This window comes from Dendrobates tinctorius, unplaced genomic scaffold, assembly GCF_039654945.1.
Source record: "Dendrobates tinctorius isolate UK_male_01 unplaced genomic scaffold, ASM3965494v1 ptg000397l, whole genome shotgun sequence".
NCBI lineage: Eukaryota > Metazoa > Chordata > Amphibia > Anura > Dendrobatidae > Dendrobates > Dendrobates tinctorius.
This window is the reverse complement of record NW_027362063.1, coordinates 1,371,038-1,397,431: the sequence shown is the minus strand read 5'-3', so window position 1 is coordinate 1,397,431 and position 26,394 is coordinate 1,371,038. Positions and strand designations below refer to the sequence as shown.

The 26,394-nt window shown below is 44.0% G+C and overlaps 1 protein-coding gene across 1 annotated transcript; it reads left to right on the top strand.

Moving 5' to 3' along the window:
* The first annotated feature begins 30 nt into the window (after positions 1 to 30).
* SNRPD3 (small nuclear ribonucleoprotein D3 polypeptide) lies at positions 31 to 21,484 on the top strand. The gene is made up of 4 exons (XM_073563765.1): positions 31 to 214; positions 333 to 480; positions 11,129 to 11,321; positions 21,339 to 21,484. Exons 2-4 carry the CDS (start codon positions 355 to 357, stop codon positions 21,398 to 21,400), a joined length of 381 nt encoding a protein of 126 aa, XP_073419866.1. The 5' UTR covers positions 31 to 214; positions 333 to 354; the 3' UTR covers positions 21,401 to 21,484.
* The last annotated feature ends 4,910 nt before the right edge of the window (positions 21,485 to 26,394 follow it).

Here is a 26,394-nt window from a genome sequence, read left to right as displayed (position 1 = left end):
GCTGCTTTTCGGTCTCGCGCAACAAGAGCGGGTGGGACTAACTTTTATGCGGCATAACTGGCCGGAACCTTCCATTCCAGCTCTTGTTCCTGTCGGCGCTTTTCTCTGATACCACGGAAGGCAGCTCGCCGGCGTTTCTCTTTTTCCTTTTCGCTGTGCATTGTGGGGCAGGCGGGACGCCATTACGTCGCATTGATTTAATCTGCACGAGTCGGTGAGTGTGCGCTCCAGGGGCTGCGAGTGGCCGGTATTGGGGTGGTCACTTCGGCTCGTGTTGTGTAATGTGGGGGGCTGGTAGTTTGCTGCTTCAGTATGACTGTGCTTTATTTCAGGTTGCACCCTCAGTCAGTGACCATGTCTATCGGAGTGCCCATCAAAGTCCTGCACGAAGCAGAGGGCCATATTGTGACCTGCGAGACCAATACCGGGGAGGTGTACCGGGGGAAGCTGATAGAGGCGGAGGACAACATGAACTGCCAGGTGATGTCCAGTCACGGGGGGTCTCATGGTTCCTGTGCTTTAGCTGCCACACAGACCTCCATGCTGAACACATCCTGCAGGATTAATTGGGCTGATTGTGCCTTTAGGATGTAAGAATGCACCCACTGCAGCTCCACCTGCGAAAGTTTAACCCCTTAGTGACATCTAACTTGCTACTTAATGACCAAGCCAATTTTTACAATTCTGACTACTGTCCCTGTGAGGCTATTGCTCTGGAACGCTTCTACGGATCCCACTGATTCTGAGTGTTTCCTTGTGACATATTGTACTTCATGTTAGTGGTAAAATTTGTGATATGACTTGTGTTTTATTTATATAAAAATATGGCAAATTTTTAATGTTTTGCAATTTTAACCCCTTTCTGCCATTAGACGTACTATCCCATCCATGTGCCCTGGGACTTAATTCCCAAGGACAGGATAGTACGTCTAATGCGATCAGCAGCGCCCACGTGGTGAGCGCTGCTGATTGCGGCCGGGTGTCAGCTGATTGTGCCGGGTGTCAGCTGTGATAACCGCCCACGACACGTTAACCCCTTGTACACCGCGATCAAACACGATCGCGGTGTACCGGGAGTTAAAGGGAAGCTTCGGCAGGGAGAGGGCTCCCTCCGTGCTTCCCTGAGCCCCCCACGGCAGCGCAATGTGCAGCGCTGCTGCGGGGGTCTCTTTCCCCTACAGGCCCCCGGATCCAAGATGGCGACGGGGGCCTGTAGGGAGCTGACTTCCTCACTGCCTGCAAAGCGCAGGCATGAGGAAGTCTGCAGAACTGCCTGTGACAGATTGCTGATCTGTCACAGTGATCTGTGATGTGACAGATCAGCGATCTGTCACAGGACAGTGATGTCCCACCTGGGACTATGTAATAAAGTTAAAAAAAAAGTGTATAAATAATTTTAAAAAAATCGCTAAATAAATTAGTAAAAAAAAAAAAAAATATTCCCCAATAAATTCATTTTTTGAAAATAAAAAAAAACAATAAAAGTACACATATTTGGTATCGCCGTGTCCGTAGCGACCCGCCCTATAAAACTGTCCCATTAGTTAACCCCTTTAGTGAACCCCTTAAAAAATAAAAAACAAAGCAAAAAATAATGATTTATTATCATACCACTGAACAAAAAGTGCAATAACGCGCGATCAAAAAGACGCATATAAATATCCATACCGCTGAAAACGTCATCTTGTCCCGCAAAAAACGAGCCGCCATACAGCATCATCCGCAAAAAAATAAGTTATAGCTCGCAGAATAAAGCGATGCAAAAATAAATTTTATATAAAATTGTTTTCATTGCAAAAAACCGACAAAACATAAAAAAAACTACCTAAATGAGGTATCGCTGTAACCGTACCGACGCGAAGAATAAAAGCGCTTTATCAATTTTACCGCACGCGGAACGGTGTAAACACCCCCCCCCCCCAAAAAGAAATTCATGAAACGCTGGTTTTTGTTCATTCTGCGTCCCAAAAATCGGAATAAAAAGCGATCAAAAAAAGTCACGTGCCCAAAAATGGTACCGATAAAAACGTCAACTCGTCCCGCAAAGAATAAGACCTCACATGACTCAGTGGGTCAAAATACGGAAACATTATAGCTCTCAATATGTGGTGATGCAAAAATTATTTTTACAATAAAAAGCGTCTTTTAGCGTGCAACAGCCGCCAAACATAAAAACCGCCATAAATAGTAAATCAAACCCCCGTTATCACCCCCTTAGTTAGGGAAAAATAATAAAATTAAAAAAAAGTATTTATTTCTATTTTGCCGTTAGGGCTAGGGCTGTGTTGGGGTTAGGGTTGGAGTTATAATTGGGGGAAAATGAAAAAATTGGTGACTAAAAGATCATGTTTGTGGAAAAAATACGATTTTTGTATTTTCAAGCACGGGCGTTATAAACTTTTGTGAAGCACTGGGGGGTTCAAAGTTCTCACCACACATCTAGATAAGTTCCTTGGGGAGTCTAGTTTCCAAAATGGTGTCATTTGTGGGGGGTTTCTACTGTTTTGGTACATCAGGGGCTTTCCAAACACGACATGGTGTCCGATCTCAATTCCAGCCAAAAACGTCAAAAAGCGCTGCTTCCCTTCCGAGCCCTGCCATGTGCCCAAATAGTGGTTTACCCCCACATATTGGGTATCGGCGTACTCAGGACAAATAGCACAATAACTTTTAGGGACCTATTACCCTTGGAAAAATAAAAATTGGGGGTGAAAAGATCATTTTTGTGGAAAAAATGATTTTTTAATTGTACCGCTGTAGGTTATAAACTTCTGTGAAGCCCTTGTGGGTTCAAAGTTCTCATCACATATCTAGATAAGTTCCTTGGGGGGTCTAGTTTCCAAAATGGGGTCACTTGGGGGGGTTTCCACTGTTTAGGTACATCAGGGGCTCTCCAAACACGACATGGCGTCCGATCTGAATTCCAGCCAATTTTGCATTGAAAATCAAATGGCGCTCTTTCCCTGCTGAGGTCTGCCATGCGCCGAAACAGTCGTCCCCCCCACATATCAGGTATCGGCGTACTCAGGACAAATTGCACAATAAGTTTTGCAGTCCAATTTCTCCTGTTACCCTTGGTAAATTAAAAAAAAATTGAACCTGAAGTATTTTTTTTTTTTAGTGAAAAAAAGTTAAATGTTCAATTTTTTTTTTAAATATTCAAAAAATTCCTGTGACGCACCTAAAGGGTTAATAAACTTCTTGAATGTGGTTTTGAGCACCTTAAGGGGTGCAGTTTTTAGAATGGTGTCACTTTTGGGTATTTTCTATCATATAGACCCCGCAAAGTGGCTTCAAATGTGATGTGGTCCGTAAAAATAAGATGGTGTTGCAGAAATGAGAAATCGCTGGTCAACTTTTAACCCTTATAACTACCTAACAAAAAAAAAATGTTGGTTTCAAAATTGTGCTGATGTAAAGTAAACGTGGGAAATGTTACTTCAGTTTTTTGTGTGCTATATCTCTGTGATTTAAGGGCATAAAAATTCAAAGTTGGAAAATTGCGAAATTTTCAAAATTTTCGCCAAATTGCCGTTTTTTTTTCACAAACGCAAGTTATTTGAATGACATTTTACCACTAACATGAAGTACAATATGTCACGAGAAAACAATGTCATAATCACCGGGATCATGGAAGCGTTGAGTTATTACCTCATAAAGGGACAGTGGTCAGAATTGTAAAAATTGGCCTGGTCATTAACGTGCAAACCACCCTTTGGGGTTAAAACTTAACTTTCATGCCTTTAAATCAGAGAGATCTCAAATGTCTTAAGCAGGGCTGTGGAGTCGGTAAGGCCTCTTTCACACTTCAGTTTTTTGCATCAGTTATAATCCGCCAAAAAGGCGGACAAGCGGATCCGTTCTCAACTGATGTGAACGGATGGCACAGGACCCGTTTTCAGACGGATCCTGAAAATGAAGAAATGTAAAGGAATCGCTGGCGAGAGAGAGAGAGAGATTTTTTTTTTTTGTCCGGCACCCAGAAAGAAATTCGGGTTAAATCAGTGTTTGCAGGATCCGCCAGAGAAAAAAACGTTACAAGCTCCGTTTTGAAATTTTTGAGGATGGTGACGGACAGCAACTTTTGGCGGATCCTCACAAAAAAACGGATGCAACGGACAGCAATCCGTCACAATCCGCCATTAATGCAAGTCAATGGGAAAAAAACGGATCCTTAAAAAAAATTTGAGGATCTGTTTTTTTTTCAAAACCTGGCGGATTGTGACTGATTGTAAAAAACGGAAGTGTGAAAGAGGCCTAAGCCAAACCTGCGACTCCGACTCCTCAATTTCCCTTACACCGACTCCACGACTCCCACACATATTGCTTATATTTAAGTGAAAAATTTATTGTAGTACAATGTGAACCTCAGACATTTAATCATTTTTATGATCCAATAATCAAGATATTTAGATAGAACAGAATATATATTGGTGTACTACCCGGTTTTCATTCTTTTTGGTACAGATACGATATGGATAGACAGATATGGATATATAGATAGAGCAGATTTCTAATCTGCTTTTGCTATTGAAAACATTATCTATGAGCTCAAAAACCTTTCAGTGATGCAGTTTTTTAAAAAGATGATCAGCTTTTGCAGCTGAAAAACGTATCCTCAAAAAACACAGGAAAAACGCTGTGTGTGAATGTAGCCTTAGATCAGGAATAGAACAGTCATTTATAGGACATTTCATAACTTTCCCAAACTCCTATAAAAAAAATTCAGCACATCCTGCATTGAATTACTGTACCCAATTTATTATATATTTTAGGAGTCTGAGTCGGTCCATTTTATACTGACTCCGACTCCACCAAAATGAGCACCGACTCAGACTCCACAGCCCTGGTCTTAAGTAACATTTCCCACATGTCTACTCATCAGCATAATTTTGGTAACAAATTTTTTTTTTTTTTTGTTAGGGCATTTATAAGGGTTAAAAGTTGACCTGCAATTTCTCGTTTTTACAACAAAATTTATGAAAAACACTTTTTTAGGGACCATATCATATTTGAAGTCACTTTGAGGGGTCTATATGACAGGAAATACCCAAAATTAACACCATTCTAAAAGCTGCACCCCTCAAGGTGCTCAAAACCACATTCAAGAAGTTAATTAACCCTTTATGTGCATCACAGGAGCTGAAGCAATTTGGGGAAAAAATGAACATTTAACTTTTTTTTTTTTTTTTTTTTCACAAACATTTCAGTTCAGAACCAATTTTTTTTATTTTCACAAGTGTAAAAAAAAAAAAAAAAAAAAAAAAAAGCCACAAACTTTTGTGCAATTTGTCCAGAGTACGCTGATGCCCCATATGTGGGGGGGACCACTGTTTGGGCACATGGGAGCGCTCGGAAGGGAAGGAGCACCGCTTTGGAATGCAGAGTTTGATGGAATGGTCTTTGGGTGTCATGTTGCATTTGCAGAGCCCCTGATGTGCCTAAACAGTAGAAACCTCCCACAAGTGACCTTATTTTGGATACTAGCCCCCCCCCCCAATAACTTAGATGTTTTGTGAGAACTTTGAACACCCAAGTGTTTCACTAAAGTTTATAATGCAGAGCCATGAAAATAAAATCATATTTTTTCCATAAAAATGACCTTTTCGCCCCCAAATTTTTATTTTCCCAAGAGTAACAGGAGAAATTAGACCCCCAAAGTTATTGTGCAATTTGTCCTGAGTATGCCGATACCCCCTGATGTGCTTAAACATTGGAAACCTTCCAATTCTAATCCCAGCGGGAAAATGGAAATGTTTTTTTCCCCTGCCTAAGGGGGTGATAAAAGGGGTTTGATTTTACTTTTTTTTTTTTTTTTTTTTTTTTTTTTTTTTTGCGGTCACCATTCTACCGATTGCAACACCAGGGTTGGTTAAAAACAGACCCGACATCATGTTCTCTGGGGTCTCGGCTACCCCTGACTCTGGGGGGCGCTATAACCTTAAACCTCAGTGCTGTGGTTACAGTATCCTTAACTGCCGCTGTTAAAAAGGTGTATTGGCGATCATTTAGGGGTTAAAGGGTTGGTCTAATAATAAATTTTACCATCGCTATCAGTGATGTCTCTTGCGGGGGCTGCACTGAGTTCTACTTGCTTGTACTTTACTTAGAATGTCCAGAGCCAGTGAGAGAGCGCTTTGTCACTGTGCACAGTGTCAAGATTCTATTGAGCAGCAGCTGGCATTGACAACCCAGTGCATGCTCAGTAGAGCAGTGACTAGCCAAGCACTGAAACTGAGGTCACTGACTCCCATTTCAGGGCGGGGCATAGGCTGTTGCGGTAACCACAGCCTTTCTCCTGATCACTCGTTTGAGTATTCCAGCATGCAGTGGGGATTCTCAAACAAAGCTTCATCAAAGAAGTAGTAGAAAAAAAGCAGTTAGGGAAGGATAGGGAACTTTTAATTCAGGTATATTAGAAAAATATTAGATTGACATTAGATAGAAATTCAGGAATAAAGCTTAGTTTCGGACCACCCCTATAAGGCGTAATCAAAAATCAGAAGCCCTGATTCATCAAGGGTGTTTTTTTTTTTGTTTTTTTTTTTTTTTTTTTCCATGAAATTCTTTGAAAAGTTGCATATACTTTGTCACTCAGGCTGTGATTCATTAAAGTGACTACGCCAGAGTTTATTGTTAAACTCTTTAAGATGCAAAACTTTTGTGCAACACTGAGTTCGCTAAATTTAGCTTTTTTTATGTTTTCACATCAGTTTCACCGAACTACCACTTGGGTAGAACGGTGTTTGATGCCTTAGCTCAGGGGTCCCCAACCTGTAGCTCGGGACCCACATGTGGCTTGCGGTCTCATGAATTGTGGCTCGTGACTGTCTGCCAGCTTGGTGCATTAGGTCCAGGTCTAGCAAAGAGGTATGAAGAGCACATCTCAAAATGGTGAATTTTGTGAGTACCCTGCACAGAAGAGCAGATCTGGATGCACATATTCTGGTCTTGGGGGTTTAGAGATGTTTTAGGTATGGTACGTTGGAGGATGGTACTACCTGTTAGAGAAGGTGCTCAAAGCTGGATGTGAGAGTGTGATGGGAGAATCATTATACCTGTAATGGGGGGATTTGGTTGACACTACTTTGAAGGAAATGGGAGCTGAATGTGGCTCACGCCCCTCTCTGTGCTGAATGTGGCTTGCGACCCTCTGTCTAAGCTGAATGAGGCTCTCAAGATCAGAAAGGTTGGCGACCACTGCCTTAGCTCATCTGATTCATGCCGAGTTGTGGTGTAATTTACTTCACGATCTGAATGAATTTTTGATTTGTGGTGAGGCGCATGCCACCTTTCAGACGTTCGCCTCTTAATGAATCAGATTTCTGACTTCAGCCAGATCCAGACGTCTGTGTGGTTATAATTCACACAAAGCAGCAGAGATTACCATTTTCTCATTACAAACACTTGCAACTGCATCTCCTTTTCTGCTGTCAGCTGAGCTGTCTGACTATAGCATTTCTTTACTTTTCTTTTTGCACAGCCTATGTGGGGTGAAAGACAGTACTATAGAGGACAACTGTAGATGTTTGTAATGAGACGAATAGTTCTTAGTATCATAGAAGTGTCAGTTATTACTTGTCTTACACTTGTTACTCCCCTTTCATTTTACAATAAGCTCTGGAGGCAGATTCTCAGGGAGAGCAATGTCCAGCCTATAGATCATTTATATGTTAAAGGAACTGAATTTCTCTTGAACAAGACATCAGATCGCAGATATCATTTTATTGACGTAAATGCCCATATATACGACTCAGGAGGGTTGATCTTATTGGTGATTTCCTTTAAAAAAAAAAAAAAATAATTTCTGAACTCGGGAAGAGTTCAGAAATCAATATTTTGTGGAATAGCCATGATTTTTAAAAACAGCTTTCATGTGTCTTGGCATGCTTTCCACCAGCCTTTCACACTGCTTCTGGTGCAAAAATTAAGCAGTTCTTCTCTGTTTTATGGCTTGTGACTATCCATCATACTCTTGATTACATTCCAGAGATTTACAACGGGGTTCAGGTCTGGAGAATGGGCTGCCCATGATTGCCAGAACTGTGTGTATATATTTTTATTTTTTTTTTCATCAAAATGTTTGCCACAAAGTCCACAGTAATATACTCCAGTCTGATACCACCCGATTGTTTGTGTTTTTTTTTTTGTTTTTTTTTTTTTTTTAGAATATATATTCGTGTATAAGCTGAGATTTTCAGCCCATTTTTTTGGGCTGAAAGTCCCCCTCTCGGCTTATACGTGAATCATATACTGGGTGTTGGTGGGGGGAGCAGGGGTGTCAGAGATCATACTCGCCTCTCCTGGCACTTCTCTGCAGCCTCTGCTTCTTCCCCTGCTGTCTGCTTCCTGCATTCAGCAGTCATGTGGTACTGCTCATTAAACTCATGAATTTGTGCATATTTAATGAACGCTACCACATGACCATCTGAATGCAGGAAGCAGATGGCAGAGGAGAAGCAGGGGCTGCAGAGAAGTGCCAGGAGAGGTATGACGAGGGCAGAGTAATATTCACCTGTCCCCTTTCCAAGCCATGCACCGCTGTGTCTCCGGGTCCTCCTGCTTTGACGGCAGAGGGCGTGATGACGTCAGTGTGCGCCCTCTGCTGTCACTGTGGAGAGCCGGGAGACAGAGCGGTGGATGGCAATGGAACAGGGACAGGTAAATATCGCCGGTCCCGGGGGCTCAGGACACCGTCACCTGGCCCCCAGTGATGGAGAGGTGAGTATGGGGTGTTTTTTTTTTTTTTTATTGCAGCAGCATATGGGGGGTATTTGTGGGGCAGCATTAACCCTTGTGCAGTAGCATATGGGGGGTATTTATGGGGCAGCATTAACCCTTGTGCAGCAGCTTATGAGGGATATTTATGGGGCAGCATTAACCCTTGTGCAGAAGCATATTATGGGGGGTATTTATGGAGCATCTTCTTGGGCCAGCATTAACCCTTGTGCAGCAGCATATGGGGGGGGTTATCTATGGAGCATCTTGTTCGACCACCATTTAACCCTAGGCTTATACGCAAGTCAATAAGTTTTCCCAGTTTTTTGTGGCAAAATTAGGGGAGTCGGCTTATTCACGATTATATACGGTATATATATTTCTCATTGATAAATCACACAGAACTATCTTTTATACACATTGTCTTAAAACAGGTTTGTCATCAGTCGTAACTCCACATACTGTATACTTTATTAAATAGATCTGTTATACCTGATTCTAAAATAATAATTTTATGAATCTGGTGAAATATCCACCTTCGTGACCCATCTACTTCTCCTGATACATACATACGTTTTGCTAAGGACTGCTTTTAAAGCAGTTGTCCACTACTAGGACAACCCCCTTCTCAATCTGAATTTTTTTTTTGTCCCTATTAAAATAAAACCACTTATACTCCCTTCCGATGCTGGCGCCTTTCCTGGCACTCATGTGATTGTTGTGGCACGTGAGCCCTGCACCCAGTCAGCGCTGGCTTCACTGTCCCCTCCTTTAGTCAACTCGACCAGCAAGATGAAGTTCGAGTAGCCTGCAGCCCTGATGTCCTGTTGATGCGGGGTCAGTAAAGCTGGCTTTTGTTTGGGTGTAGGACTCGCGTGATGTAACAACCACACGTGAGTGACACTGCTGGAACGGCACCGGCACAGGAGGGGAGTTTAAGCATTTTCCATTTTAATGGGTGCTAACCTTCAGACTGAGAAGTTGCCCTAATAGTGGACAACCCTTTTAAATATAGCAATTTTGGTACATTATTTCTTGTGGTGTTCCTGTTATCCTGCCTGGAAATGTATGAATAGTGGGATAACTGGCTGTTACTTTGTCTCAGTGACTGGATTGTGTCAGTTTTTGGCTGCCCATTTGACAAGTTATGAAAATATTTTCAAAAGGAATTACATGCAAAGAAGAATAAATTATAAGATGATCCGGCATTGACACGTGTGAACTAAAACATCCCACCCCTCATAGAATGCTACATTTGACTCCTGCATCAGTTAGACTACATAGATGCAACATTTATCTGAACCACTAGATGGAGTGAAGCACCTCTTTATATCTGCTGGTGGAAGAAGAGCCTTACATCCAGTGATATTCTCTTATGTTGGTACATGGAAATCCTACTGGTCTGTAAGTCAAACTTTGTGTTTTTGCCTTCCAAGGAGTAGATCCTAAAGTTGACATTGTTTTTACCTTAAGTTTTAAAATAAGTGAGCAAATACTCTGCAGTAAATAAATAGCAATAGTGCACAAAGATAATATTGGGTACTTGGCTAATATAATTTTGATTTAAGAAAAAAAAAAAAGCTTATCCTCCTACCATGTCACGGTGATTCTATTTGGACGGTCCTAACCTCTAGTATTAAAACTTTCATATGTTGAATTTAAATGTGAATAAGGACTTGGACCCTGACTAATGGACACCCAGCAATGGGGAGTAATATAATCATAATGCCCAGCTCAAGTACAAAGGGACGCCAGCCTTTTTAGTTTATTGTGGTTATGGTAAGTTTTTACCCTTCCAATATCTTCACGAAAATTACGACACAATGCATGTGAATACATCCTAAATATTGGGGAGAACTCAGTCTGTAGTTTTGTTTTTTAAAAAAAAAAGTCTGGTCGTAAATCAAAAAATCATACATTCAAAATCTGTTAATGCACATTAGCAAAGTCATCATTTTTAATGATGGGTGGCACGGGCAGCAGAGTGGCTCAGTGGTTAGCACTGCAGCCTTGCAGCGCTGGAGTCCTGAGTTCAAATCCCACCAATGACATCTGCAAGGTCTTTGTATGTTCTCCCCATGTTTGCGAGGGATTCTGCCTGGTTCTCCAGTTTCATGCCACATTTCAAATACATACTGATAGTGAATGTAGATTGAGTCCCATTGGGGACAGCGATGATGGTGTGCAAAACCTGTAAAGCGCAGCAGAATGTTAGCACTATATAAAAATAGACTATAAAGACGGAGCATCTAATTTTGCTTTAGTTAGAGCAGATCCCTCTGTCTTGACATTATCATGCAAAGTGAACATGCTTTCTATTGTCCAGTGTAATTTGTGTATAATATGAATACCACAAAGGTGCTTGTTTTCTTCTTTCTCCTGAACAAATTTTTTTTTTTCTTTGTTGCAGATGTCAAACATCACTGTGACCTACAGAGATGGCAGAGTAGCGCAACTTGAACAGGTCTACATCAGAGGAAGCAAAATACGTTTTCTCATCCTACCGGACATGTTGAAAAATGCTCCAATGTTAAAGAGTATGAAAAATAAAAACCAGGGCTCGGGGGCTGGAAGAGGAAAAGCTGCTATTCTCAAAGCCCAAGGTAGGAAACAAAGTTTTTTGGTGGGGAAATAAACAAAAATATCATGAGAAATGTAACTTTAAAAAATATCAAGGAGGATAAATGCAGGGCTATGGAGTCGGTATAAAATGGACAGACTACAATTCCTAAAATATAGAATATATTGGGTTCAGTAGTACAGGGTGGGCCATTTGTATGGATACATCTAAATAAAATGGGAATGGTTGGTGAGCCAGATTGGCACGCTGAATTTGCAGAATGGGCAAAACAACAATTGGAACAAGACCCTCAGTTTACACAGAACATTATGTTCAGTGATGAGACAAACCTTTTTGGGTGGGCCATTTATATGGATACACCTAAATAAAATGGGAATGGTTGGTGAGCCAGATTGGTCCCATTCTCCTCAGCAGCTCCAGTGGTCACTGTGGCAGTGCTGCGACGCCTCCGCGCCTTCCTGCGCTTCCCGGCGGCCGCCGCATTTGATTCAGGCCCCGGCTTATCGGCCTGTTCTGCCGCAACTTGCCCCCAGTGCATTTCTAGGGGAGGTTTTTTCTCCCTTCCGGCCTCAGGAGCGGTCACCGCGGCAGTGCTGCGGGGCCTCCGCGCCGCCCCGCGCTGACAGGCGGCCGCCTCATCTAATCCAGGCCCCGGCTTCATCTTGGGCCTTGTCCTGCGCGCGGCCTCGCCCCCCCGCCTTCCTCGGGCGGGCTTTCCTCTCGCACGCTTTAAGCCTGCCCACCGCCTTCTCCCCTCACTCTAAGTCTCCCTGAGGCGGCGCTGTCTCCACCCACCCCAGTCTGGATAGGACGGCTCCATTTTTAGCATCGGCGGTTAGCCCCGCCCTTCTTCCTCGGTCTCTGCAGGGAAGCGTGCGCTTCCTGCTCTGTTCTCAGGCTGCCGCCATTTTCACAGGACAGCGTCCGGCTGACAGGCTATCTGCCGTGCCCCCTGCAAGCCCAGATGAGCCGTGCACCTTCATTTGCTGGAAGCTGCGACAGGACACCGGACCGTGAGTAGCTCTGCGACTGCAGACTGACACCCTCCTCTGCCTCCTGTCCCCCAACCTTCCGGCACTGCCTCAGTGACTGTCTGTCAGTATGTCTAATTCCAAGTCTGACCACTCTCGTCCTCCTGCCTCCTCTTGCACCTTAGTTAAGTACTTTGCGTGCTCTTCTTGCAATCGCAAACTTCCCTCAGGTCAGTCCACCCCACTCTGCCTAGACTGCAGCAATCCGATTCAGCCTGACGCCGCCCAGGTGCCATCTACTGCTCCATGCGAGAGTGAACCCCCCATTCCTAGCTGGGCTTCGTCTCTCACAATCGGTGGCAGACCTCACCAAGGTGTCTCAGTCCCTAGGAGCCGTTCTCGATAAGTTGCCCCTGGACACTTCTGCAGGGTCCAGCAGGTCTCAAGAGATTCCATGTGAGCCAGCCAGCGTTAGTCACAAAAGACCCAGGCAGGATCTCCAGCCGGATGCCTCGCCTCGTCCCATCTCACCGCATAGTCTCTCAGCAGCCTCCCTCCCGGGCCGCCTCTCCCGAGTCAAGTGAAGCGTTCTCGGACAGGTCTTCTGAGGGGATTTTAGAGCTGGATTCGGACCAGGATGCGAACATGAAGGTTACGGTGCAGAACCTCATTGCAGCGATTCACCAGACCTTCGAGATTGCTGACCCCCCCCCCTGCGAAATCCTCAGATCAGGAGGTTTCGTTCAGACGGGCGGAAACACCCTCCAGGGTATTTCCTTTCCATTCCGAGTTTGTAAAGATTTTTACCAGGGAAAGAGAAGATCCGACCAGACGCTTTCAAAGAGGAAAGCGTCTCGGCGTACTGTACCCGTTTGCTAAAGAGCTCATGGACAACTGGTCTGCTTCTCCCTCGGTGGACCCGCCCGTGTCCAGACTTTCTAATAACACGTTTCTCCCCCTTTCAGGCGTGGCGTCCCTAAAGGATTCTAATGATAGGATTATAGAATCCCTAGCTAAGTCTGCATTCGAAGCGGCTTCAGCGGCGGTATGTCCAATCTTTGCTTCATCTTGGGCAGCAAAGGCCATAGCTACTTGGGCAGAGGATCTTCGTCAGGGCATCCTAGATAAAGCACAACCAGAGCGATTGACCGATCTCGCCAATCAGATTTCCCATGCGGGGGATTATCTACTTTCTGCTTCTTTGGATGCTGCATCCTGCGCAGTTCAGGCGTCAAGCAACGTTGTGGCAATCCGACGTACAATTTGGCTCAAGGCCTGGCAGGCGGACTTGTCTTCTAAAAAGTCTTACTAATCTGCCCTTCCATGGAGTATGCCTCTTTGGATCCCAATTGGACCAGATCATTAAGGACGCCACCGGAGGCACGAGTTCCCTCCTCCCTCAGTCCAAGCCTCGCAGACCTCCACTAAGGCGTCTGTTTTGACCCTTTCGGGCTTTCCGCCGTTTCAATACGGCGGAGAACCCATCCAACAAAGACCGCAGGCGCGCCAAGACAGAAAGTTTCCTTCAGGCCCACTCCTTCCTGGCAATCCCACTCTGCCCAGGGCAGACCACCCAGATCTGGACGGTCTACATCGGCATGACTATCGTCGGACTCCCGAGGGTCCCTTCCAATTGGGAGGTCGACTTCTCTTCAGGAACGTCTGGCTGGCCTCAGTAGTGGATGCTTGGGTCAGGGAGGTTGTATCGTTAGGATACAAGATAGAGTTCGTCTCTCTTCCACGGGATCGTTTCTTCGAATCCCGTCCTCCAAAAGATCCAGCCTTGATCCCGGGGTTCTTTACGGCCATCTCCTCTCTCCTCAGTTCCGGGGTGATTTTGCCCATTCCCGACTCGGAGCGGTTCACAGGATTTTATTCGAACCTTTTTGTGGTGCCGAAAAAAGGCGGGTGGTCCGACCCATCTTGGATCTCAAGCTTCTCAACAAGAGAATACGCCTTCGCCACTTCCGGATGGAGTCGGTTCGTTCGGTAATCGCTTCCATGGAGGAGCAGGAATTCATGTGTTCAATAGACATCCAAGATGCCGATCTACATGTGCCCATAATCTCCGAACATCAGAAGTTCCTGCGTTTTGCGATTCACCAGGAACATTACCAGTTCGTCGCGCTCCCCTTCGGTCTCGCCACCGCTCCCAGAGTCTTCACGAAGATCATGGCTGCGCTGATGGCCTTGTTGAGGATCAGAGGTCTCGTTCTTTTTCCGTACCTCGACGATATTCTGATCAAAGCTTCCTCTTTTTTCCACAGGCTCGCCTGAGTTTGACGATCGTCCTAGACACCCTTTCCAATTTCGGGTGGATCGTCAACAGGAAAAAATCCTGTCTGATTCCTTCTCAACGTCTTGTGTTTCTGGGCCTGCTGTTCGACACTCATCGGTCAAGGGTCTTTCTCCCACGAGAGAAGATTCTTTCCCTGCAGCAGGATGTACGATCACTGCAGACCACACGATTTCCGTCTCTTCGAACAGCTATGATGGTCCTGGGGAAGATGGTGACGGCGATAGAGGCAGTTCCTTTTGCCCAATTTCACGCCAGACCTCTCCAGCACGCCATTCTGTCGAGGTGGAACAGGTCGGCTCTGTCCTTCGATCGCCCTGTACGTCTTTCATGCCGGATCAAGCGGTCACTCAACTGGTGGTTGACGTCACCTCTTATCCACTTAGGTTGGTCTTTTCTTCCCATTCACTGGCAGATTGTAACAACGGATGCCAGCCTCCTTGGCTGGGGTGCAGTGTTCCGCAGGGACTTGCCTGTCCGGATTCAGACAGACAATGCCACAGCGGTGGCATATGTCAACCGCCAAGGAGGGACACTGAGTGTCTCAGCTCTGGCAGTGGGCGCAGACGCTCTGGCCGTTCCTTGGTCGCAGTTCGAACTCCCCTACCTGTTCCCTCCTCTGCCGCTTCTTCCCAAGCTGTTGAAGAAGATCAAAGCAGAAGGAATTCCAGTCATTCTCATCGCCCCGAATTGGCCCAGAAGGTCATGGTTCGCGGACACTGTCAACCTTCTCGCGGACGCCCCCTGGAAGCTTCCAGACAGGGCAGATCTACTGTCTCAAGGCCCGATTTGCCACCCCAATTCTCGGTCGCTCAATTTAACGACGTGGTTGTTGAAACCGAGGTTTTAAAACGGGCAGGATTCTCTGATCGAGTAATTCATACCATGATCCGAGCAAGAAAGCAATCTTCCAAAATTTATTATTGTACTTGGAAAGCCTATTTCACCTGGTGTGAGGCAAATGACATCGCGCACATGTGCTTTTTGCTCCCTTCTGGCGTTTCTTCAGGCAGGGCTGGATGCGGGACTTGCCCTCAGTTCTTTGAAGGGTCAAGTTTCGGCGCTGTCCATTTTATTTCAGAAGACGTTGGCCTCCCGTCCTCAGGTCAAAACCTTTCTTCAGGGCGTGGCTCACACGGCTCCTCCGTACCGAGCGCCCGTGGTTCCATGGGATCTTAATCTGGTTCTGCAAGGTCCTTCTTTTGAACCTCTCAGGGATGTTTCTCTTTCTCTCCTTTCTTGGAAGGTAGCTTTTCTGGTGGCCATCACTTCCATCCGGCGCGTGTCGGAATTGGCGGCTCTTTCTTGCCGCTCGCCTTTTTTGGTGCTTCACCAGGATAAGGTAGTTCTGCGGCCTCCGTCCTCTTTTCTTTCGAAGGTGGTGTCCTCCTTTCACCTCAATGAGGATATTGTTCTGCCGTCCTTCTGTCCGAGTCCAACTCACCCTCGGGAGCGGTCCCTGAACAAGCTGGATCTGGTCAGAGCGATGAGTCTGTCTAGGACGACTTCCTTGCGAAAGACACATTCTTTTCATCATTCCAGATGGGGCGCGGAAAGGTCACCCGGCCTCCAAGGCTACTATTGCTCGCTGGATCAGATCGGCAATTTTGGAGGCATACCGGGTTAAGCATCGAGTGGCTCCTCCGGGGATCAGAGCGCACTCTACCCGGGCAGTGGGTGCTTCCTGGGCGGTACGCCACAGATCTTCCGCGCTGCAGCTTTGCAAAGCTGCAACCTGGTCATCGGTTCACACATTTGTGAAATTCTACAAAGTCCACACCTACGCTTCGGCGGACGCCAGCCTAGGTAGAAGGATTTTGCAGGCTGCGGTGGTGAGTCCGCTGGCCTGATGGAAGTTTGTTTCCCACCCCAGGGACTGCTTTGGGACGTCCCATGGTCTGTGTCCCCAATAAGGAGTACGAGAAAACAGGATTTTTGGGTTGCTTACCGTAAAATCTGTTTCTCGGAGCCTTCATTGGGGGACACAGCACCCTCCCATGTTCTTTAACTCCTGTTCTTCCTTTGGTTGATTGGTTACAGTTGAGTTGTTCTGTTTTCAATCTATTCTGTTGCTTCTCCTACTGCTTTCTCACTAACTGAGGAATTTCCTGCCGGTCGGTGGGGTGTACACTGCGGAGGAGGAGCTAACCTTTTTTTGTGCGTAGTGTCAGCCTCCTAGTGGCAGCAGCATACACCCATGGTCTCTGTGTCCCCCAAAGAAGGCTCCGAGAAACAGATTTTACGGTAAGCAACCCAAAAATCCTGTTTTCTATCCTCTCCTCATGTGTTAACCTCTGCCACATGTCAATGGCTGTAAACAATGAAAAACTTGTAAATAACTCATGAAAGAGTAAAGTTGCCTTAACCCCTTCACCCCCAAGGGTGGTTTGCAGGTTCATGACCGGGCCAATTTTTACAATTCTGACCACTGTACCTTTATGAGGTCATAACTCTGGAACACTTCCATGGATCCCGGTGATTCTGACATTGTTTTCTCGTGACATATTGTACTTCATGTTAGTGGTAAAATTTCATTCAAATAACTTGCGTTTTTTTAGTGAGAAAAACGGAAATTTGGCGCAAATTTTGAAAATTTCGCAATTTTCCAACTTTGAATTTTTATGCCCTTAAATCACAGCGATACGGCACACAAAAAACTTGATAACTAACATTTCCCACATGTTTACTTTACATCAGTACAATTTTGGAACCAAAATTTTTTTTTTGTTAGGAAGTTATAAGGGTTAAAAGTTGACCAGCGATTTCTCATTTTTACACCATTTTATTTTTAGGACCACATCACATTTGAGGTCACTTTGAGGGGTCTATATGATAGAAAATACCCAAAAGTGACACCATTCTAAAAACTGCACCCCTTAAGGTGCTCAAAACCACATTCAAGAAGTTTAACCCTTTAGGTGCGTCACAGGAATTTTTTTTGAATATTTAAAAAAAAAAAATGAACATAACTTTTTTTTCACAAAAAAAAATACTTCAGGTTCAATTTTTTTTTTATTTTACCAAGGGTAACAGGAGAAATTGGACTGCAAAAGTTATTGTGCAATTTGTCCTGAGTACGCTGATACCTGATATGTGGGGGGGAACGACTGTTTCGGCGCATGGCAGAGCTCAGAAGGGAAGGAGCACCATTTGACTTTTTCAACTCAGAATTGGCTGGAATTGAGATCAGACGCCATGTTGCATTTGGAGAACCCCTGATGTGCCCAAACAGTGGAAACCCCCAATTCTAACCCCAACCCTAGCCGAAAAATGGAAATAAATACATTTTTTTTTTTAATTTTATTATTTTTCCCTAACTAAGGGGGTGATAACGGGGGTTTGATTTACTATTTATGGCGGTTTTTATGTTTGGCGGCTGTCACACGCTAAAAGACGCTTTTTATTGTAAAAATAGTTTTTGCATCACCACATATTGAGAGCTATAATTTTTCCGTATTTTGACCCACCGAGTCATGTGAGGTCTTATTTTTTGCGGGACGAGTTGACGTTTTTATTAGTACCATTTTTGGGCACGTGACATTTTTGATCGCTTTTTATTCCGATTTTTGGGACGCAGAATGAACAAAAACCAGCGTTTACACCAGGGCTGTGGAGTCGGAGTCGTGGAATCGGAGTCGGTGCTCATTTTGGTGGAGTCGGAGTTGGTATAAAATGGACCGACTCCGACTCCTAAAATATATAATAAATTGGGTGCAGTAATTCAATGCAGGATGTGATGAATATTTTTTCATAGGAGTTTGGGAAAGTTATGAAATGTCCTATAAATGGCTTATATTCCTGATCTAAGGCTACATTCACACACAGCGTTTTTCCTGTGTTTTTTGAGGATACGTTTTTCAGCTGCAAAAGCTGATCATCTTTTTAAAAAACTGCATCACCTGAAAGGTTTTTGAGCTCATAGATAATGTTTTCAATAGCAGACCAGATTTCTAATCTGCTTTTATCTATCCATTTATCCATATCTGTCTATCCATATCGTATCTGTACCAAAAAGAATGAAAACCGGATAGTACACCAATATATATTCTGTTCTATATAAATATCTTGATTATTTGATCATAAAAATGATTAAATGTCTGAGGTTCACATTGTACTACAATAAATTTTTCACTTAAATATAAGCAATATGTGTGGGAGTCGGAGTCGGAGTCGGTGTAAGGGAAATTGAGGAGTCGGAGTCGCAGGTTTGGCTTACCGACTCCACAGCCCTGGTTTACACCGTTCCGCGTGCGATAAAATTGATAAAGCGGTTTTATTCTTCGGGTCAGTACGGTTACATCGATGCCTCATTTAGGTCGTTTTTTTGTTTTGGCGCTTTTATGCAATGAAAAGTATTTTATATAAAAAATAATTTTTGCATCGCTTTATTCTGCGAGCTATAACTTTTTTATTTTTTGGCGGATGATGCTGTGTGGCGGCTCGTTTTTTGCGGGACAAGATGACGTTTTCAGCGGTACCATGAATATTTATATGCGTCTTTTTGTTTGGCGGTATGATAATCATTATTTTTTGCTTAGTTTTTTATTTTTATTAAGGGGTTCGCTAAAGGGGTTAACTAATGGGACAGTTTCATAGGGCGGGTCGTTACGGACGCGGCGATACCTAATGTGTACTTTTATTATTTATTTTTTCTAAAAAATGGATTTATTTGGGGGAATATATATATATTTTTTTTTCTAGTTTATTTGGCTTTTTTTTTTTTTTTTTAACTTTATTAAATAGTCCCAGGTGGGACATCACTGTCCTGTGACAGATCGCTGATCTGTCACATCACAGATCACTGTGACAGATCAGCGATCTGTCACAGGCACTGCAGAAGGCTTCCTCATGCCTGCGCTTTGCAAGCCAGCTTCCTGCAGGCCCCCGAAGGCCCCCGTCGCCATCTTGGATTCGGGGGCCTGCAGGAAAGGAGCCCCCGGCAGCAGCGCTGCACATTGCGCTGCCGTGGGGGGCTCAGGGAAGTAGGAAGGGAGCCCCCTCCCTGCTGATGCTTCCCTATAACCCCCGGTACACCACGATCATGTTTGATCGCGGTGTGCAAGGGGTCAACGTGTCAGTGGCGGTCCGTGACCGCCCCTGACACATTGTGCCGGGTGTCAGCTGTGATAATCAGCTGACACCCGGCCGCGATCAGCGGCACTCACCATGTGGGCGCCGCTGATCGCGGTAGACGTACTATCCCGTCCATGGGCATAGGGGCCCGGGTCCCATGGACGGGATAGTACGTCTCGTGTCAGGAAGGGGTTAAAGCCAAGCACACCGTTTTTCTTGTGAAAATCTCAATAAACTTGATGTGTCACATGACCTACTTCCCATTGGAAAAAATAAAGTTGGTTCCAAAATGGCTGACTTCAAAATAGCTGCCATGGTCACCACCCATCTTGAAAAGTTTCCTCCTCCCATATACTAATGTGCCACAAACGGGAAGTTCATAGCACCAACCATTCCCATTTTATTTAGGTGTATCCATATAAATGGCAAACTCTGTACAATGCAGAATGCACTGTAAATGTTTTCATAATTTGAGAAAGTTACGAAATGTTCAATAAACGTCTGTCCTGTTCCTGATCTAAGGGTTTTGGTTTTTAGTGGATATTAATCTGTGCTGCACTTTATGTACATGCTCAGTAAGGCTGGTTTCACATTAGCGTTTGTTTCCTTAAGATCCCCATATATCCACATGTGTCTTGCGTACCTATATTTAACATTGTGTACGCAGAGACATGCGTTGTATGCGGATGCATCCCCGTGCGTCGTTTTGACGTGCCCGCTGAACGCAAAATGCTTGGTGTTAACCCAGCATTACATGTAAATGTTTGACACAGCTCCACACCACCATGCTGTTCAAGTTTTGTTCGTTATTATTCTATATGTGAACACTTTTTCCTTTGGCATCTGCTTATCCTAATTTTGGCAGATCACAACAGTAATATTTTCCCTAATATTAGGACAACCGATACTGATTTGTGTTAGCCTTACAGTCTCAAGACAGAAGTTCAATGTGCACACGTTGTGGATTTTATGCGTTTGCCACGTTTTTTCGCTGTGAAAACGCATACAATAAACAACCCATTGTATTCAATGGCATTCCGCACATGCTGTGCTAATGCTGCGTATTTTTCCACGGCGGAATCGCATCGCAGAAAAATAAGCAGCATGCTCCTTTTTGCGGAATCGTGGGGATTCCACACACGTAAGAATGCATTGTTCCACTTACGTTCCGCATGTGGCTATGCCCACCATGTGCAAATTAAGCAGATAATGTGCTCCAGGCCCTGGGTACCATATCCCCGTTAAAAAAAATTTAAATCGTGATTCCCAGTGATCTCTTGTGACAATGACCTGTGATGACATAGCGGTCTTGCGATACTGTATACGTCATCACAGGTCATTGTCGCAAGGCATCGCTGGTGGAACTGCCGTTTTTTTTTAACATATCGTTTTACTACTGATGCTGCATAGGCAGCCTCATAGTAAAAAGTTGGTCACACTTGTCAAACACCTGTCAAATCAGTTTTCCAAGTGATGCTACAGACCGCTTGCAAAACACTAATTTTTCATGGGAATTCCACAAGCAGATTTCCCGCAGCAGGGAGCCATGGCCATTCTGCACGTGTGCGCAGCCTAACACACTGTGACAGTCTCCTAATAGGCCTTATTTCCAGAGTGTGCACGACACCGCTTATAAGGTACAAATAGTATTGCCAGTTTCAACTTCTCAGTGGTTGACTGACCTTTTTTCATCTTTCAGTGGCAGCAAGAGGCAGAGGACGTGGTATGGGTCGAGGAAACATTTTCCAAAAACGTCGATAACAAGCTCTTTTTATTTTTTCTTATGTATCTGCTGAAATAATTTTTGTTTTGAACTTTGACTAATAAATTTTTTTTATGTTGAAATGTCTTCTAGAATTGTATTCTGTTCCAAAGGAATAAATTTACATATTGTGGTTGATTACCACTTTTCCTACTCCATAGTCTAGAGAATATGTAACCCCTTCCTGACGGGGCTTCCCCCCCCCCCCCTATTTTTGCTATTTCTTCTGCCTTCTTCCAACAGCCTTGGCTCTACTTTTCCATCCACACAATCATATGAGGGCTTCATATTGGCGGGACAAGTTGTACTTTTGAATGACGCCACTCATTTTATCACGTGATGTATTGGAAAGTGTCTAAAACCTTGCAATTGCAAGTTTGTTCTTTGTTTTTTTTATTTACCATGTTCACGATATGGCTAAGCTTACTGTTCAGTGTGATATGCAGATATCAAGTGTGTGGGGTTTTTTTATTGGTAAAAAAAATCAAGTTTCTGGAGAGAGAAAAATATGGGACTGTTAGGGCTTATATTTTTACGCCCTCAGCCAACATTTTTACTGATGCAATTTTGAGGCAGATGCAATGCTTTGATCGCATCTTCTTGCATTTTATTGCAATGTGGTTGTGACAAAAAATGCTATTCTGCGGTCTCAGATTTTTGTATCTCGTTATACCATTTACAATCAGACTCGCTTTATATTTTGATATCTCAAACTTGATGAAACCAAGTGTGTGGTTTTTTTTTTGTGGTTTTTTATTCGTCATGTGCTGGGAAAGATGTTTGCTTGGTATGCAAGTCAGCATCAAGGTCAAGGAAATCTGCATAAAACACACCAATATGTCAGGAAGGGGTTAAAACCTAAAGTCCAAAGTAAAGTGTGTGAAATCATGTATGATATACATAATTAACCCCTTTACGACCTATGACGTCATAGGTCGCCTCCCCCTCTCTGATTCGGGCTTTGGCTCTGAGCCCACAGCTTTACAGGGATGTGTCAACTGATTTGTTCAGCTGTCACGTGCCCCTTAAAACCGCAGGTGGAGTTGCTATTAAGCCATGGCTCTTAAGTTAAATGTCAGTGTCAATCTGACAGGGGCATTTAACATGGTAGTACTAGAAGTGCGTCACTAACCCCACCCATCAGCGCCTATCGCATGAACGTGGTGCGCTGGCATATAGGAGACACCTCCCCACCCGTTTGTCATTGCTGATCTGCTATGGGCAGCACCCTGTGGCCAGCATTCATAGCGGATTTTCATCACTGCTACGCTCTACTGTGTAGCACAAGCGATCAGAAAACCGCAGCTACAAGTCTCCTAAGAATTATGAAGCAAGTAAAAAGTTTAAAAAAAAAAAAAAAAAAAAAAAGTTCAAATCTCCCACCTTTTTGAACCATTCAAAATAAAACAAAGTTCAAAAACGCCCGATCAAAATATAAAAAATACCATATTTTCTGGATTACAAGATGCACTTTTTTCCCCCCAAATAGGGATGGGGGGGGGGGGAATGGTGGTGTCTTCTAATGCATGTATACCTTACCGGTACCGTTGCTGCAGGCTGGGATGAGGGGGTGTCCGGCGATGCAGCTGGAGTCTCAGTGCTGCGGGGGCTCTACCAACATTTTGTGAAAAGCCAGAGCCCCCGGCAGTTCCGTGGTTACCTGTGCGGTGGACTCCGGGATCTCTCGAGACCTTGATGCCAAAATCTCCATCTGTGCATGCGCCACCGTTAGGCGGACATTTTCCTGGACTCCACCGCACAGGAAACCACGTAACTGCCGGGGGCTGTGGCCTTTCACAAAATTTTGGCAGAGCCCGCTGCAGCGCCGGACACGCCCGCATCACCGGACACCAGCGGCGCACTGCACATCGGACACGCCCTCATCCCAGCATGCGGCCTGCAGCATCACCCCACTCCTGCCTCCTCCAGCAGCAACCCTGCTTCACCGCAGCCACCACCCCCGGTAAGCAATAAGACGCATGGATTATGAGAAGCACCACCATTTTATTAAAAAAAAAATTGATTTCTATTTTTCGCCTCAAAATTTGGGGTGCATCTTATAAGCTGGAGCGCCTTATCTGACAAATACGGTAATCTAATCAGTAATAAGAGAACAAAAAAATCTAAACTCCAGAACTTTTTTTTTTTTTTTTTGTTGCCCCAACATTGCAATAACAGATCAAAAGATTGTATCGGCAAAAACGTCAGCTCGGCCCGCAAAAAATCCCTCACCCAGATCCTGAAAATGGAGACTCGACAGGGTGGAAAGTGGCACCTTTGTATTTAACAAAAAACCTTTTTTGACATCTTTTTTCACCACTTAAATAAAAAAAGAACACATAGCTACAAACTTGTAATGATCTGGAGAATCATATTGCCAGGTCAGTCTTGGCATAGAGTGAACATGGTAAAAAAAAAAGTGTATTTTTGTACCGTGTTAGTCAGTAGATGGAAAAATATTCAGAATTGAGTCATCAGTGGTTGATACCTTTTCAATGGCTAACAGAAAAGATGGTAACAAATCGCAAGCTTTCAAGACTACTCGGATCTCTTCAGGCAACCTAATTCAAAATCTGAAGAATCACATATCTATGCACAACACAGCACAGAAATAATGCAATAGATGAGACAAGTGACGTGAAGCAGAACTGTCATTATGGGAGTGATGAACAGTTGTGGCCATAAATATTGTAATTGGAGTTAATAGATAAGGAGTGTGAATGTTTTACTGTCCTCTGAGGTCTTGTTCTGTGTTGTGATGCCCCCATAAGGTCACAGAACCAAATTCCTTAATTGATGTAAAAAGACAAATCCACGTGACACATTCATACCTGCACGGAGTGTCAAAGGTCATCATAAGTTTATACTCCCAGACTCTCCTGTCTCTGAGAATTGAAATTACCTTTCAATACAAGCAATTTCATTTCTATGGTGCTGTGATCAGGCATACAAAAAATGTTTTGCCACAGGTAGATCCATTTTTTTTTTTTTTTTTTTTTTTCCCCTAATTGTGACAATGAGAATTCATCCTTGTTCTCAGTTTTTGTTCTGTCTCCCCCACATACAGACCCCCAGTTGGACATATAGTACAAATAATTAAGTGTGCCACATTAGATGTGATGTACCTGGAAGCTTGTAGTCCTGATGTGGATTGGTGATCTTTATCTTGTCCGTGGTCATTATAAATGGACAGGTTTGTACATTTTTTTTTCTTACATTCTGCAGCTGGTGGGGAGGACAGGGAGCTTCTGACAATGATGCTCCTTAGGTTTGGGGGCTGCCTAAAACACAGTAGTGGGGGGTCTGGAAAAATGGATTGTAATCTGGCATATTTTTGTAGTAAAAGTTGTAATTTCCGTGCAGCTCCCCTTAGCACTTCCAGGTTTGGATTGTAGGTGATTACTAGAGGCACCCGGTTATTTTCTTTAGCTGATGGCTCTTGTAATTTGATTTTGAATTGTTCTTGGATGATGGCCTTGATTCAAAAAGGTCTTTCTGAGGCGACCCAACGTGTTCATCTCTATCCATGTGATTGGAACATATACGATTGTATCTGATGGCTTGGCTGTAATCAAGAGTTTGTGTTTTGGATGGAAACTGTCCCATTTAAGGTATGTTGTATGGTCATTTGGCTTCTGATACAAGGATGTCTTTCATTGTTCATGAGCTTAATGGTGTCCAAAAAGTTAATTTATTCAGACTCCCATGACAACACCATGAGAGAAAAAGGGTGACACCTCTCCCACGCATCAGTTGGTTTCCTGTTCCTGAGGGGACTGCAAAAAATCTGAGTGGGCCCCTAAGGCCAGGGTCACACTAGCGTATATTACGGACAAGTGCTATGCGAGAAAACATCGCATAGCAGTCGGACCAGTGTTAATCTATGGGCCAGCTCATATCACTGTACTTTTGTTCTCGGGCGTATTGTACACGCTGCAATCTTACATGCACGTAGATCGGCTGAGTCTCACCAATGTAAGCCTATGGGTGCGAGAAGAAGTCGGACACCACATGGACCATGCGAGTGCTGTCCGATGTTTACGCATCGGTGTACTTTGAAAAGCCGGCAATTCATGTGCGGTGTACAGTAAAATCACTGACAGGTTAGAATAGATATATATAGAATACATAAATAGATGTCAGTGACACACATATATTTATATTGCATAGATACAACAAAAGCAGGCAAACCGTCTGCCACATACAGTATAATCAGAGTGACAAGTTAGAATAGATATACACAGAATAGACTTATATATACTGTCAGTGACGTGTGTGTGTGTGTGTGTGTATATATATATATATATATATATATATATATATATATATATATATATATATACACTGAAGAGCCCGGTGCTGCCCGGGCATAGAAACTAACTGTGGGTAGTTATAACAAATTATAATTATCCTCCATCCCATAGTCCCGTGCCCATATGCCCATCATACATATCCACGATCCCATAGGCCCGTGCCCATACACCCATCATACATATCCTCCATCCCATAGTCGAGTGCCCATATACCCATCACATATCCTCCATCCCATAGTCAACCATTATGGCATAATGAGCGGCGGGGCTTGCAACCTATGACATCAGCGTCGCCATGGCAACCATTATGACATCATAATGAGGGGCGGGGCTTGATACACACACTCTTTCCCCATTATGTAGATAGGGGCAAAATTGTCTGGTGAATTGGAACGCGTGGGGTTAAAACTTCGCCTCACAACATAGCCTAGGACACTCTCGGGGTCCAGACGTGTGACACTGCCAAATTTTGTGGCTGTGACTGTGCAGATGCCAATCCTGGACATACATACACACCCATATTGAGCTTTATATATTAGATATATATATTTACATATCATAGAGAGATGGAAGAAAAGGCGGAAATTCATCTGCTGTGTTCTGTAAAATCACTGCAGGAGCCGTCAGGATAGAAGAGATGGATTACATACAGTAAATACAAATAGAATAGGTAGATATAT

Coding starts and splice junctions, on each gene's coding strand:
- SNRPD3 (XM_073563765.1), top strand. CDS start 355: ATGTCTATCGGAGTGCCCATCAAAGTCCTGCACGAAGCAGAGGGCCAT. Junction 481..11,128: donor AGGACAACATGAACTGCCAG/GTGATGTCCAGT, acceptor TCTTTGTTGCAG/ATGTCAAACATCACTGTGAC. Junction 11,322..21,338: donor TGCTATTCTCAAAGCCCAAG/GTAGGAAACAAA, acceptor TTCATCTTTCAG/TGGCAGCAAGAGGCAGAGGA.